This window comes from Carettochelys insculpta, chromosome 10 (genome assembly GCF_033958435.1).
Source record: "Carettochelys insculpta isolate YL-2023 chromosome 10, ASM3395843v1, whole genome shotgun sequence".
In the NCBI taxonomy this organism is placed as follows: Eukaryota; Metazoa; Chordata; order Testudines; family Carettochelyidae; genus Carettochelys; species Carettochelys insculpta.
Window position 1 is genome coordinate 49,930,997 of NC_134146.1, and position 15,182 is coordinate 49,946,178.

Sequence of the window (15,182 nt, forward strand, 5' to 3'; positions counted from 1 at the left end):
AACCAGGGCCTGTGATTTGGATGCTTCACTTAGCTGTCTGAAGAAATCCTCATTTACGTCATCTCCCTAATCCGGCAGTCTATAGCAGACACCAACTACAACATCACTTCTGTTACTTCTGCCTCTAAGCTTAACCCACTGTCATTATCATTAATAAAGATGTCAAAGAATACTGGCCCTAGAACCGATCCTTGGGGCACTCCGCTTGAAACTGACTGCCAACCAGACATTGAGCCATTGAGCACTACCTATTGGGCCCAACCATCCATCCAGCTTTCTATCCACTTTACGGTCCATGTATCCAATCCATACGTACTTAACTTATGGGAGACTGTAACAAAAGTTTAGCTAACGTCAAGGTATATCGCATCCATCGGCTACCAGACGCTAATCAGATTGGCCAGGCATGACTTGCCCTTGGTGAGTCCATGCTGACTATTCCTAATCACTTTCCCCTCTTACAAGTGCTTCAGAATGGATTACTTGAGGATCCCCTCCATGATTTTTCCAGGGTTGAGCTAAGGCTGACCGGTCTATAGTTCCCTGGATTGTCCTTCTTTTCTTTTTTAAAGATGGGTACGACATTCGCCTTTTTCCAGTCATCCGGGATCTCTCCCAATCTCCATGAGTTTTCAAAGACAATAGCCAAAGGCTCTGCAGTGACATCTGCCAATTACCTCAGTATCCTGGGATGCATTAAATGCGGACCCATGGATTTGTATACCACTAGCTTTTCTAAATAGCTCTTAACCTGTTCTTTCCCCACTGCAGGCTGCCGACCTCCTTTCCATACTGCATTGCCTCCTGCTCTCCCTCCCCCACCCAACGTGCAGCAGTCCGCATATCTGGGAGCTATGAGCCCTGAGAGCTGTTAGTTTAGATCATTTACTTTTAGTGTTTCAGTCTACCCCAGGGGCTGGTCAGCCCTACACATCCTTCCTGCAAAAAGATGGACATATCAGGGAACGGACTGTTTTTGTTGCTCAGGGGGAGCTCTTGACTCTGCAAATCCTTTCCCTGCTGGTTTGACAAAGCCCAAATCTTTTGTCCCTTGCTACAGGTATGTGGCTCTGGAAGAGGGACTTGCTTTCCACAGAAGCTCTGTTCTCTTAGGATATGTCTACACTAGAGCAATCTGTTGGCAGAAGTTACTGTTGGAAGAGATCTGCCGGCAAAACTTCTGTCAAGAGATTGTGGCTAGACCGCAAAGCAGATCGAAAGAGCGATCCTCTCTGCCAACAGAGAGCAGCACAACTACCCAGCCGCTCTTTCAACAGAACGGCTAACCGAAAGCACAGCAGACAGGGCTTCCTGGAGTCCAAGAAGCCCGATCTGTCAACGAAATGCACCCCTATAACATCCAGACAGAAGTCGACAGAGCTGTTCTGCCTCATGGGGGAGCCAAAGAACAGTGTCAACAAAAGTGCCACGTTGTTTCTATTTACTGTCGACAAAACACCTTGGGAATGTGGACGCTCCACAGGTTTTGTCAACAAACTCTCTAGTGTAGACACAGCCATACTAAGCCGTGGAGAGACTGTGTTTTCTTTCAGGCTTTTTCTAATTAGTGAGCATTTCTCATATTTAAAAGAATGCATTCAGGGCAACGAGTGAAGGAGACACATTGTTCAGGAAGGCCCTGAAATTAGAAATTTTGGAGGCAGATGTTCTTGATGTCACAGAGGTAAGATGAAATGGGAAGGGACAAGCTGCCATCCTACAGTGTTAAGCTACTACATGTTCTCTAGTGGATTTCCCAGCCCTGGTGAATAACACTGAATTCCTGCAAAGAAATCACCCTTCCTTTTGGCCAGCCCAATGAGATTTCAAGACAGCAGCTTTTCTCGGTTGTGCAGAGAGATTGCTCGTTAAAGGTACAGTAGCGCTCGTGTCCTGCTGTTAGAACACTGGTGGGTTGTGATGTCAGAGGATCATCTCATTCATCTCAATCATCTGTGTATGGGAAAAGTTACTCTCTACTTTAAAAGAAGTCACTGCTGGGTAAGGTGTTGAACTGTGCTGAGAGCTAGGGCACTCTCATAGGCTTTTTTTACTGTAATCTTCTCCTCCTCCCACCAAACCACCTGTGTGGTTCGTCCCTTGTTATTGTTACTTCTGTAGCACCCAGAGCCCATGCTGATACTGGACCCTGTTGTGCTGAGCAAACAGAGCGAGAGACAGTCCCTGCCCCCCAGAAATTTGCAGTACACGCAGCCATGCGTGGGGAGAACGGTGGTTCTTTATTCTTATTTGACAGATGGAAACTGAGGCCCAGAGAGAGTCAGTGATTTGTCTTGTCCGGGGTCATATGGAACCGGGAAGAGAATCTAGCTCTTCCCCCACAGACCTAGTGTAGTGCCCACCATTCAGATCAATAGCATCTCATTACTTCCTTGCACTCTCCGTTCTGTCATATCCATCTCTTGTGTTACACTTTGATTATCAGCTCCTTGGGGCAGGACTCTCTATTTGTTCCACGTCTGGATTGTTCCTGTCACAAAGGCAGCCTCATCCAGGCCCAGGCCCCTCTGTGCAACGGGAATACAAATATTTAATCACAAGTTCATCTTTCCTCCACCATCCCCCCTTTTGTAACTAGGGCTGCCTGCTGCTTTGAACTAAGGACTCTCACTCTATTTCAGCAGTGTGCAGCTCCTAGCACAGTGGGGCTGTGATCCCACACTAGGAGCTCAGGCACTAGTATGATACACGTAATGTGGACATGAGATTGCTCGTCAGGCACGGAGTGACGGTAGGGCATCATTGCTCAGCCACAACATATTATTCTAGCCTTTAGCCTAACACTGATCAGAGACGATTTTCTTAAGGTGGCTTTGATTTGTTATCATTTGTGTGTGTGACGTGACTTGACTTGACTTAAATCCTTGTATTCCGGGTGGAGCTAAGTCATCTACAAGTCTCCTCCACTTCACTCTGTCTTGGAACAAAGCTTCTAGCTGACCCCAGGAGTACCCCAGTTATTACTTCAGTCTCAGTAGATCTTCTCCACGTTGTCTGAGGTCTTCCTCTTTTACATTTTCCTTGCAGGTTCTATGTGAGAGCTTGATGGACTATGCTGGGTGATGGTTTTCTGAGAATGTGGCCCAGCCATCCCCACTTTCTTCTCTTGATTTGAACATCAAGTGGTTCTTGTCCTGCTCTGTTCCAAAGCTCCTTGTTTGTGACCAATCTTGCCATTTGATGCGAAGAAAATGTGCCTCCGGCATCCGTTAATGAATGTCTGTAGCTTGTGATTTGAAGACCTTTTCGTATGCCAGTTCTCACATCCATACAAGAGCACACTCTTCACATTTGTGCTGAAAATCTGCAGTTCCGTCACCTAAGACTATTGTAGTTGTAAGTTTCTTTGTAGATGTTCCATCCAGTCTGTGGTATTTAGCCAGAGGTGCTGTGGAGAAAACTCCTAGCATTTAAGCCATGTAATATAGTTCTGAAAACCTGGTCTTCAATAAATACTTAATATTCAAGTATTTATGGTTAATTTTTTGCCATTGGTTTAGGGCAGTGGGAGATTTATTTGCACATCAGTCAATGGATTAGCACTGAATTGCTGACCTTATTAGTAGCCAGAGATATCAGTTTAAGGCCTTTCACCTGCAGCTAATCCTTGCCAATGATGCTTTCGGTATTAGGACTGACTCTGCTTGTTTATAGTCTGAAGGTAGCAGGTCTGATTTACCCTTACTAGTTTTTTCCAGAGAACAAATAGTCTTGTTGATATCTCAACAACCTAGTCCCAACAGCGGTTTGCAGATCTCCTGACTAGAGAAGAGAGGGGGTGTGGAACATAGCCTTTGTGAATGCTGCTTCAGTAGGTCTCTTAGTTGAAACCTTGGCATAAGGAGTTTTGTGTTGGCCAAAAGTCCCATCTTTGCATTGATCCTGCCTCGAGAAAGACTCCATTTTTTCAGTCACTTGGCAGCGTTAGTACAGCTGTACGCAGTGTTTATTTGCAGTAGAGAAAAATGTCTCACTTGCCATCATACACGCGCAAACCCCAATGGGTTTGGTAGATTTCTGGTTAGAAGAACAGTATAATTCTGGCCAAGCGAAAGGGCAACAAACAGCATTGGTGACAAGAGGGAGAGTTTATTGATTCTGAGCTGCATTGTGAGTGCTGCAGGCACACAGAGAGAGAAGGTACCTCCCCCGTGCATCCCCTCCCCACTCCCGGCTGTACTGACTGCAATACTGTAGGCCAAGAATAATATCAGCTGAAAACAATTAATCATCCACTGAGGCATTTTACCAGAAGTCGGTCCCGATTACAGCTGGAGTTTAATTCTTAGCTTGGGCCTTGCCAAGGATGAGAAGTTACTGTACGTTGTGCATGTAACAGCTCTTATTGTTGGCAGAGAACATGTTGGAAGAGCAACCAGCAAGACCTAGAGTACTGATAGTTGTTACTCATTAGTGTCAACAAAACAGCCTGCCTAGAGGGAGACAGCTACATTAATGTGCGGGTTGTGCATCACTTTATACATATAGGAGCCCCAGGCTTGGTAGAGGGGTTGTTTCATGATACCAAGGAGATGTAAGACGTGGCATAGTTTGCTTTGCCCTTGGTGTCCCTTGGCATGTTTTTTTTCTTTTCTTTTTTAAACAATATTCTAATAGACTTACTCCAGCTTCTCTCTGGGGTTGGTCTGGGGTGAGTGAGTCCCCACCCACCAGCTGCTCCCCAGGGTTAACAGCATGTGGGTGCACCATGGCCACTGACTTCTCCTGGGGCCAGCCGAAAGGCTGAATTGGCCTCTCAGGCTGCCTGCCAGTGCTCCCCAGGACAGGCCTGGCTGGCGGGGGCTGTACTGCCAGGCCTCAAGTGAGATCACTGGTGTACTTGTTAGTGGTCCCCTGTGCTTGCTGCCTTCCCTGTGGTCATGCATATGACCGTCCCTGTTCTCATACTCCTCCCTTTCCATTTGATGCAAAACAATAGCATTTCACACACATCCCGTTGTTCCAGCACAACCAAACTCTGACCTCGCTCTAAGTTATGGTCAGAGGAAGCTGTGTACCAAATTTGGTGGGCCTGGCTCTTCCCGTTTAGGAGGAGTTCTTGAACAAATGGACAGATAGTCGGATGGACACACATTTCCAGTGTATATTGAAAGAGATTTCCCAAGGAATGTCAAGTATCAGAGGGGTGGACGTGTTAGTCAAAACTTTTCTGTTAGTCTATAAGGTGCCACAGGACCCTTCGTTGCTGTTAGAGATCCAGACTAACATGGCTACTCCTCTGATACTTGATACCAAGGAATGTGTAGCTTAGACACAGCATGTCGTTTTCAGGGGGATTCTGCCTTTTACCCTGTTGTACAGATTAAGAGCTGGATTGATCTTATGTACTGTGAGAAAGTGAAATGGTTTTGCTTAGGGACTCAGAAGTCTGTCTGAACTCCTTACGACATGGCCCTGACTTCAGACACTCCCATGTGGATAAGAAATGAACTCGGTAAATGTATCTGATGTTTTCTTCAAGGGTTTATAGATTTTTTAACAGCAATCCCATGTAAGGCAAGATTTTAATTCCTAAACATTTAGGCCAGAGGGGACCACCATGATCATCTTGCCTGACTTCTTGCACATCCCAGGACCTCACCCACCCACTGCTGCAGTTGATCCATAACCTGTGGCTGAGTTCTGAAGTCCTCAAAGTCTGCATTTAAAGCATTCAAGGTGCAGCGATTGCACCACTTTCTCTGGTTCAAACCAGCAAGTGACCCAGGCCCCACTTTGCAGAGGAAGGTGAAAAACCTCCCTGGTCTCTGCTAACCTGACCTGGGGAAAATTTCTTTCCAGCCCCAAGTATGGTGGTCAGATTCTGAGCGTATGAGCAAGACCCTCCAGCCAGACACCCGGGAAAGAATTCTCTAAGTAACTCAGAGCCCTCCCCGCTCCAGCCATTGGGGGCGTTTGTTAATAGCAATTGCAGACGAGCTGTGTGCTGCTCCTTCTAACCTCTCTATGGTTAGAAACCATCACCTGCTTTCAAGCCTCAACTTACATATGGCCATTTTAAGGCCATTTGTTCTTGTGCCAACATTGGTTCTTAACTTAATGAATTCCTCTCCTTCTCTGGTGCTTATTCCTCTGATGTGTTTGTAGAAGGCAGTCATGTCTCCCCTCCACCTTCGTTTGGTGAGGCTAAACACACCAAGCTCTTGTAAGTCTCTTCGCAAGGTCTGAGCTCTTCAGCAAATCTTAGTAGCTGTTCTCCGCGTCTGTTCCAGTTTGAATTCATCTCTCTTACATATGGGAGACCAGAATTGTACACACCCTTCCAGATGAGGTGTCACCACGGCCTTGTATAACGGTACCTGATGCATCTTAGGATTTTATTAGCTGTTTTTATGGCTGTATCACATAGCCGGTTCATACCGTGATCAACCAGTAACTCAGGGCTTTCTCCTACTCTGTTGCTTCCAATTGATTCATCCACAGATGACAAAAAGAAGAAAGAAGAACAGCCAGATATGGACCCTGGGCTTCAGAAAAGCAGCCATTGACTCCCTCAGGCAACTGATTGGCAGCATCCCTAGGGAGGCAAATATGAGGGGGGAAGGAGTCCAGGAGAGCTGGTTGTGTTTTAAAGAACCCTTATTCAGGTGCAGGGAAAAACATTCCAATGTGCAGAAAGGATAGCATACATGGCAGGCGACCAGCTGCAGTCAGATTCATGTTTTAGGGCAATATCACCTCTGTCCTAAGAAAAATAATCATGTAAATAATAAAAATTATTAATTTAAAATAATCAATGAACTCTTTCCTTTCTGCCAGTTAGCTTTCAAACTCTTTCACATCTGTTAATAAAAATCCTTAATTCATGTGGTAAATTTTACTGTCTCTTCAGATAAAAGTTTAATCAGATAGAATTATTGGCCTAATATTCTCTTAACCTTTGTACTTCATACGTGCACAGTATCACTTCAAATCACTTCTGTATAGATTTGAATGTCCCCACCCCATGTTCCTTAGAGAGCATATTTTTGCACACAACCCCATCTTGAGATCATGCAAAAAATCAAAAAGGGTTAGCCTGAACCCTGTTCACTTTCCACTAGAGTGTCTTTCATGCCCCATTAATTACTTTAATGGAGACATGCTGGTTTAAGGGAGTTCTTTATTAATACCACTAAATCTTTTTTATTGTTGTTTAAACAGTTTTTCTTTCCATCATGTAAATGTATTTAATCCTTTCTGTCTCTAAAACAGATGAGCATATAACACCACATAAAATGTTTTGACACTTCTATTTTACATTCTTTGGCCGGGGCATTTTGTCTTCAGAATGTTCTCCTCTCCTTGATGTGTCTGTATTTTAGAATAAGCAATGGGGTAGTAAAAGGCACGTCGTCCCTGGAAGTTAAAAAAAAAATCACATCTTTACATGTATTACTATAATATGTTAGCTTATTATAACAGAACATCAGATTGGCTTCTAGCTTTGTGTGCTTTTGGGTTTTCGATCTTCTGTAACATTGATACTAAAATGGTCATTTTGGCTTTCAGGTTGACAGTGGAAAGTACAAAGCAATGGTTCAGGAAAAGACTTACCGTTACCCATACCCTTTCTCTCCAGGACAGCAGCTAGGTGTGTTTTTGTATTCTGCCTTGGACAGGCATGCTTCCGTTAATCAGGACCTTAAATTTGGATATTGAATACTTCGGGCTTGTCTCTTAAGTTATCATCTCTGAGCTACAAAAGAAGTGGGACATCTGGGCTGATCCTTACTTAGCCCATCAAACTGAACAGCTAGTAGTGTACTGAGCAGCCTTACAGATTCCTGGAACAGCTATCTCAAAAGAGTCACAATCCTGAAAAAATCTGGACACCTGGCAACCTTACTTTATACCAAAAGTTTATATGATATTCACAACTATGGGCATGTCTACCCAGCAAAGTTATTTCAGAATAACAGCTGCTATTTCAAAGTAACTGCTAGCATCTACACAATGCAACCACTATATCACAGTCATTTCAAAATAGCAGTTGGCTTATTTCAAAATAAGTAAACCTCATTCCACAAGGAATAGTGCATATTTCAAAATAGGGGCTGTGTAGACAGGGAATAGAACCTATTTCAAAATAAGCCATAGTGCATCCAGTGGCTCTGTTTTGAAATAGGCTTTATTGTGTGTAGATGCTCTATTTCAAAATAGCTGAGCGCTATTTCAAAACGCATATTGTGTGAAGCAGCATTATTACAAGATAAGCTATTCTAGAAAATCTCTTCCAGAATAGCTTATTTCAAAATACCACTACAATATAGACGTAGCCTATATGCGTAAAGTAATGCAAAACCCCCTAGTGAAATAGTTATACTGGAAAAACGTTTGTGTACACCAGACGTAATAGTAGATTTTAATACACTGCACATATTAATTTTTCAAAGCTGTATCTTGTTTTTTAAAAACATTTAGATTCATGTTAAATTTAAAAAACTAAATTGAAACATTGGGTGAATTTTTCAAAAGCATCTAAGGTGATTTAGGAACCTAATTATCACAGTATGTGATAATTACCCATTTAAATCATGAATTAATCAGAGACCAAGGAACCTTGATGTAAATATTCAATTTTAATCTTGTCTTGCATTTGTGCATTTTATTTATACTCTTAAAGAAAGTTTAGTCTCACTGGCTGGTATATATTTACACATTTTAAGTAATTATACCACATATTCAGATTCTTAATTATTACAGTAATTTTAAATTGCTATAAAATGGTGAGCTGACATGTTGCTATTTATGAGAAAATAATTATTTTTATGCATGATTTGCAGCTCACTGCATTGGATAGAAATGGGAATTTCAATGAAAAATGCATGAAAACAGCATTTAACGTTGTTTTAAATTAAATAAATAAAATTATTTTAAGTGTGTTGGCTACACAGCAAAAAAGTGTTCAAAACTAATTTACTAAATAAATGACATAGTAGTTAGTGAATTGAGCTGGTTGTTTCTGGTCACTATGTCCTTCAAGATTGTAGAATTAGTCGATCTCATCCTCTCACGCCTAATTTTTATTCATAATTTGGAAGTGGAAAACAGCCTTCTCTGCTTTTTTGGCTCCAAAGTGTTTTTTTAGTGTTGAATAAACTATTAAGTGAACTGAACTGGTTGAACAAATTGAAATGAAGAAAATATTCTCTCGATACCTGCAGAAAAAGCTGCTGCTGTCAAAAGCTAGTTTAACATTTTAACAAACTCTGGTGCCTGGTGCTTAGCCAGTGACTGCCACCAGTACAGTGGTCTGACTATAAAACTCCATCAGAAAACATGTAATGATTTTAAATATTAATTTTTTGTTTAATTCAAATTATTTTAAAAGTTTATTTTATGTTTAGGCCTTAACATAAAAATATTCAATAAAAATCTAGATTTTTAAATGTTTTTTAATCATAGGTTTTGATCTGCTGGGCTTCTTAAGGGCTTCAGTCACTTTTGAAAATCAGATTGAGGCAACTCAGAATTTTATTTTATTTTTAATTTATTGAAGAGCCATTTGTTTATCAGTTCCTGCATTTAAGATCTATGAAGAACCTTGTCTGAGTTTTAAAAGAAAACTGAAAAAAAAAAAGAATTATCAGACTATATTATCGAAGAATTTCTTCAGGCTTAGAAACATCCTTAAGTGTTTTAATAGCTTTCACATTGTGTATGCCAGTTTATTGTCCTTTACAGGTTTCTGAAGACCTTTATAGTGTCTGGATAGCTGTGCAACACTACCATGTTTATCACTAGTGCACTTTATTTTAGCTGGGCAAAGCTTTTTGTTCAAGAATGGTACCATAATTACAACCAGACGTAGTTGAAATATAAAATGATAGTATCATTGTGGGACTTCATCACATTTCAAAATAACTAGTTGACCACATCTCAGGGCTGTATACCATTCTGTGTTCGTGGGTGTAAATTTACAGTGACTACAGTGGCATCACTCACTGGAGTTTCACTGGATTCGCTACAGGTGTGAGTGTATGTCTTCACTATAGGTTGGATCAATGGGCTTCAATTGATCCAAGGGGGTTGATTTATCATGTCTAGTGTAGACATGATAAATCGACTTCCGAGCACTCTTCTGTTGACTCCAGCACTCTACCAGAATGAGAAGAATAAGTGGAGTCGATAGGAGAGCATCAGCCATCGACTTATTGTGGTGAAGATACTTCAGTAAGCATACTTGGGTACATCGACTTTGGCTACGTTATTCACATGGCTGAAGTTGCACAACTTAAGTCAATGGCCTATGGTAATGTAGACAAGGCTTAAGAGTGCAGCCTGGCCTTGTGAGATATGTTCTGGAGACCTGGTCCAGCTCCCAGTGAAATCACTGAAAGTATTTCCATTGCCTTCCATGGGAGCTGGATCAAACCTTAGTTGCACAAAGAAACATAGCTGACAAAAGTAGATATGTCATATCATAAAGGTTCTCCTTAGAGGGTATACAGTCTAGTTTTAACATCTATGTTTTAATATTGAAGATAATCAAGACAGAGGCAATAAACACCACTCACATTCATTTTCTTTTTGAAACTCCCTAACACAATCAGAAAGATGGATGAGATGTATTTTTCCCCCTTTGGCTTCTGTGTTTACTCCCCCTCTCGCATGCGCATACTTTTTTATTTTTAAATAGATAATCGTATTTTAAAAGTAGTGTAAATAGATGGCAAAGTGTGCTCCAATGGGTGGATAAATATATTCCATCTGGTATGGAGTGATTACTCAATAATTCACGACTGGCAAACCCAGGAGTGAGTTATCCATTTTCTCCTTCTTCATGGATAAATTATTTTCAGATCCCACAGGAGCTAATTATATTTTCTTTGTACATAATGTTTAATCATTGTATATATTCTGACACTAATTCCAACTACAGGTTCTGCATTTTTTTCCCCAAAAATATGTGTGTTGCTGGGAGGAGGGCATTAGTTATTTTTCTTCCCTTGTTTGCGAAGAGAGAAAAAAGAAGAAATAATTTATACAGCAAGCTCTCTGGGAAGCAGAAGAATTTGGAAAGAATTTCCACATTTGCAATGAAACTTGCCTGTGTGCAGAGGGCACAGCACAATAAGAAGTAGGGCGTGTGCATAGCTCTGGAGCTGAGCCTTAGCGCAGGATGTGAATTTCATCCACTGCAACTTCAGCAGCGTATGTTTCAGTCTGTCTGCTATCTGAGAGACCCACTGAAATGAGAGGTGATGGGAGGGCAATATATTTGCAGGGCTCTATCCTTATCCCCTTGAGGTCCATGGGCTCAAGATCAGGCTCCTAAGACATCTGTTCAGACCTCCTTTGTCCATCCTGCCTTTAAATGATCAGGGCTTGTTGATAATCATGAAGCAAATTAGCAGCTGAGGGCCTGATCCAAAGACTCCCACTGATCTCAAGTATCAGAGAGGTCGCCATGTTAGTCTGTATCTTCAAAACCAACAAGAAGTCCTGTGGTGCCTTATAGACTAACAGATATTTTGGAGCATAAGCTTTCGTGGGCAAAGACCCGCTTCATCAGATGCACTGATCTCAGCAGGCTTTGAATCAGTCCTTAAGAGCACTGGAGGGCTATTCCCAATAGGCAAGAGTCATCTCTTCTAAGTAGAATGGCACAGCAGCTGCAAATGTCTTTGAAGAATCGGAATTCACACACTTCACCTGGCAGTTGTGCCGTAGTGACCGCCATGCCAGCCTAATTTGCTGGCATATGAGTTGCTGCACCTCACTGCCCCAGCTTTGGCACTACTGGATCTTCATGCATGTAGCTAACGCACCCCCACCCAAGAGTCGGGAAACCCCCTACCCCTGCATTGCCACTCCACCCATTCCTGTCCCCCGGGCCTTCTGCTTGTGAGTGAGTTTCACTGAATGCTTTGGTTATGGCATTACAGACAAAGCTTCTCCCTTTAGTTCTATAATGTATAGTTAGCCACAGGACATTCTCGCAGATCATAAAGACAAAAGGTGAGTGAAGACCCTGGACATTTCCACCTCTTAATTATTTTTACTATTGTTTAGGTAGCTTTATGAATCTGGCTGTCCTTAGAGGTGAGCAGAAGCCATATTTCCAGGCAGGGAATGCCCGTTGGTGTTCTTTCTCATGACATCCAAAGGGCCGGACTTAGCAACCAAAGAAATCTTCCCATCGAAAGGCGAAAGCTTCATTTCGTCCCTCCGCCGCCTCCTCCTGTTTATTGCTGTACCCCCGAAAGCTGGTGTGCAAATGCTTTTTGTTTTCAGAGGTCCTGGCTTAGGCACTAAAGAACCTCAAGCTATCTTTCTTGAGACGCGATCTAGACACCAAGCACTGCAGTGGCTTTGGTAGTTTTCAATAGTTGCAAAGAGAATCTGTCCCTGTGTATCAAAACTGCTGCCGCCGTAGGATGCTTTCCTTTAGGAATTTCCCCTAGTCCCCAAAAGTCCCTCAAAAATCATTGGTAGGAGGTACAGTCTATGCATGAGTTAGCTGTGCCTGCAGCATTTTGCATGTTCATGGAATGAGGGATATATTAATTCTTAGGGCCGGATTATCTTGTTTTCCATAAAGTGTAGTTATGGTGAAAACACAGTGTAAAAATAGCATCTCTCCTCAGCAGGAATCTGATCTCTGTTCACGTTTGGAGTCTTATCTGCTGACTGCAGTGACAAAGCCTAGTCTTTGCTCCCCTTAACCTACCAGAAGTAGAGGCAAGCCCTGGCAAAGGGAGCTGCATTCTGATCCACTTTGCGCTTCCTGAGTAAAATTGCCAGGACAGCTCTGGTTGCAGAATCTGATAATGGTGTTCCAAGCAGGAATAGCTGAAGGCCTTGAGCAGTTTGTAGGCCTGGCCAGGTTGGGGAACTCTTGTAAACTGAGCAATTCTGATCGGGAGTCACAAAGGCTACGTCTACACGTGCACCCAACTTCGAAATAGCTTATTTCGATGTTGCGACATCGAAATAGGCTATTTCGATGAATAACGTCTACACGTCCTCCAGGGCTGGCAACGTCGATGTTCAACTTCGACGTTGCTCAGCCCAACATCGAAATAGGCACAGCGAGGGAACGTCTACACGCCAAAGTAGCACACATCGAAATAAGGGAGCCAGGCACAGCTGCAGACAGGGTCACGGGGCGGACTCAACAGCAAGTCGCTCCCTTAAAGGGCCCCTCCCAGACACACTTTCATTAAACAGTGCAAGATACACAGAGCCAACAACTAGTTGCAAACCCTGTATATGCAGCACGGACCCCCAGCTGCAGCAGCAGCAGCCAGAAGCCCTGGGCTAAGGGCTGCTGCCCACGGTGACCACAGAGCCCCGCAAGGGCTGGAGAGAGAGTATCTCTCAACCCCCCAGCTGATGGCCGCCATGGAGGACCCCGCTATTTCGATGTTGCGGGACGCGGATCGTCTACACGTCCCTACTTCGATGTTGAACGTCGAAGTAGGGCGCTATTCCCATCCGCTCATGGGGTTAGCGACTTCGACGTCTCGCCGCCTAACGTCGATTTCAACTTCGAAATAGCGCCCAACACGTGTAGACGTGACGGGCGCTATTTCGAAGTTACTGCCGCTACTTCGAAGTAGCGTGCACGTGTAGACGCAGCCAAAGTGAATAAAAGTGGAGCCTCAGAGGCTACATCTACAGAGCAAAACAAAATTAACACCCCTGGCAGTGTCAGAGTCTGGGTCAGCTGAATCACAGGGATCATGCTGTGAGGCTAAAATCAGCCCATAGTGCAAGCCTGAGTCATTTGACCTGGGCTGTGAGACTTATGTGTAGACATAGCCTGAATGTGTTTGGCACTCATTTCAGATCATCCTGGGTCCATCTACTTTGTTTATTAAGTATCAACAAAGCCCTTTAAAGGACACAACTAAAGACACAAGGGTGAGGCTGATCTGCACAGAGAGCAGTTCTGGGGTATCTAGGAAAGGGCATACTAGTCGGTGTGTGCATACATGCAGAGCTGGTCAGCTCCAGTCCCTATTGCAGCCTCTGTACCAAACCCCGTCCCTTCTGTGTCAAGTGAGAGCAGCCCAAGAGCTGCTCTAACTTACACTGCTAGGAGCTGAAACAGCCACTGAGGATGCTTGGTACTTTGTCTGTGCCCCTGTTCTGCCTGTGTCAGAACTTAAAAGAGGGGCATAAAAGACCCTATGTTAGTTCTGACCCTTGCTTATGATTAATCTCCTCTGCGCCTGGTACACCGGGTATGGTACAAAGTTGATGGTCGCATGTGACCCGCATTCTCTGCCCCGTTGGCTCTTTCATTCCCCTTGTTCATTTAAATGTTAGAACAGGTTTGTTTATGCACCTTGAGTCTGATGTTGAAAGCAGCTGTGCACCCACAACTCTTCCCAAAGCCACTGAGAGCTGCAGGAACTGTGCAAGGCTGAGTGGCATCCCTCTTCCCACCCTTCTGGTTCTGCTGATCTCATTAGATGGCGAGGCCTTGGGGGCATTGTTTCCTTTGCCTTGCTTACGAATAGAACAGGGGCACCAAAAGATCTCGGTTGGGACCAGCACTTCGTTCTGGTGTTTACCCATAAAAAGAGGAGATGCCCATCTACCCCAAGCACTGTACACTCCAAAGCTCCGGCATCCAGTCCCTTCACCACTTGCTACAAGTGGCCAATACGACAGTGCATTGCGGCAAATGCCCACCCCTCATTTCTCAAGCCTCACGTAGGTCTCGGAGCCTTTAAATGTGTCTCCTTCTGAGAGCCATACGTAGGGAGTGCCATGAGCCCACTCGCCCCACCACTTGATGGGAGAAGTGCACGGCTGCTCTGCCGTCGGCCCCGGTGGCTCTGGTGAGTCACCGCCATTGAATGAGAACTGGCGGAGGAGGTTCTGGTGGAAGGGGAGGGCGTTTGTTTAGCGATCAATATTCTCATAGGCTCTAGCCACACTACCCGTTCCTTTTGGAGGGGACATGCTAATGAGCCACTTGGGCAGATGCTAATGAGGCACTGCTATGAATATGCAGCACCTCATTAGCATAATGGCGGCTGCAGGCACTTCAAAAGTGCCAGTTTCAAAACGCATGCTGTCCGTGTAGCCAGGGGCCTTTTGAAAAGACCTCCCTGATTTCGAAAGCCCCTTCTTCCTGTTTGGTTTTGGGATGAAGGGGCTTTCAAAATCAGGGGGGTCGTTTCAAAAGGCTTCCAGCTACA

General features: G+C 43.8%; 1 protein-coding gene across 29 annotated transcripts in view; it reads left to right on the forward strand.

Moving 5' to 3' along the window:
• Nucleotides 1-15,182, forward strand: part of LPP (LIM domain containing preferred translocation partner in lipoma) — a 456,239-nt gene that overhangs the window by 397,127 nt on the left and 43,930 nt on the right. The window contains exon 11 of one of the 29 annotated variants that reach the window (XM_075004778.1): nucleotides 7,534-8,910. The exons of the other annotated variants lie outside the window; for them this stretch is intronic. Coding sequence (XP_074860879.1) covers nucleotides 7,534-7,683 — 150 coding nt within the window. The 3' untranslated portion in view covers nucleotides 7,684-8,910. Of the gene's footprint in view, nucleotides 1-7,533; nucleotides 8,911-15,182 lie in introns of those variants that run through there. 29 annotated transcript variants of the gene reach the window in all.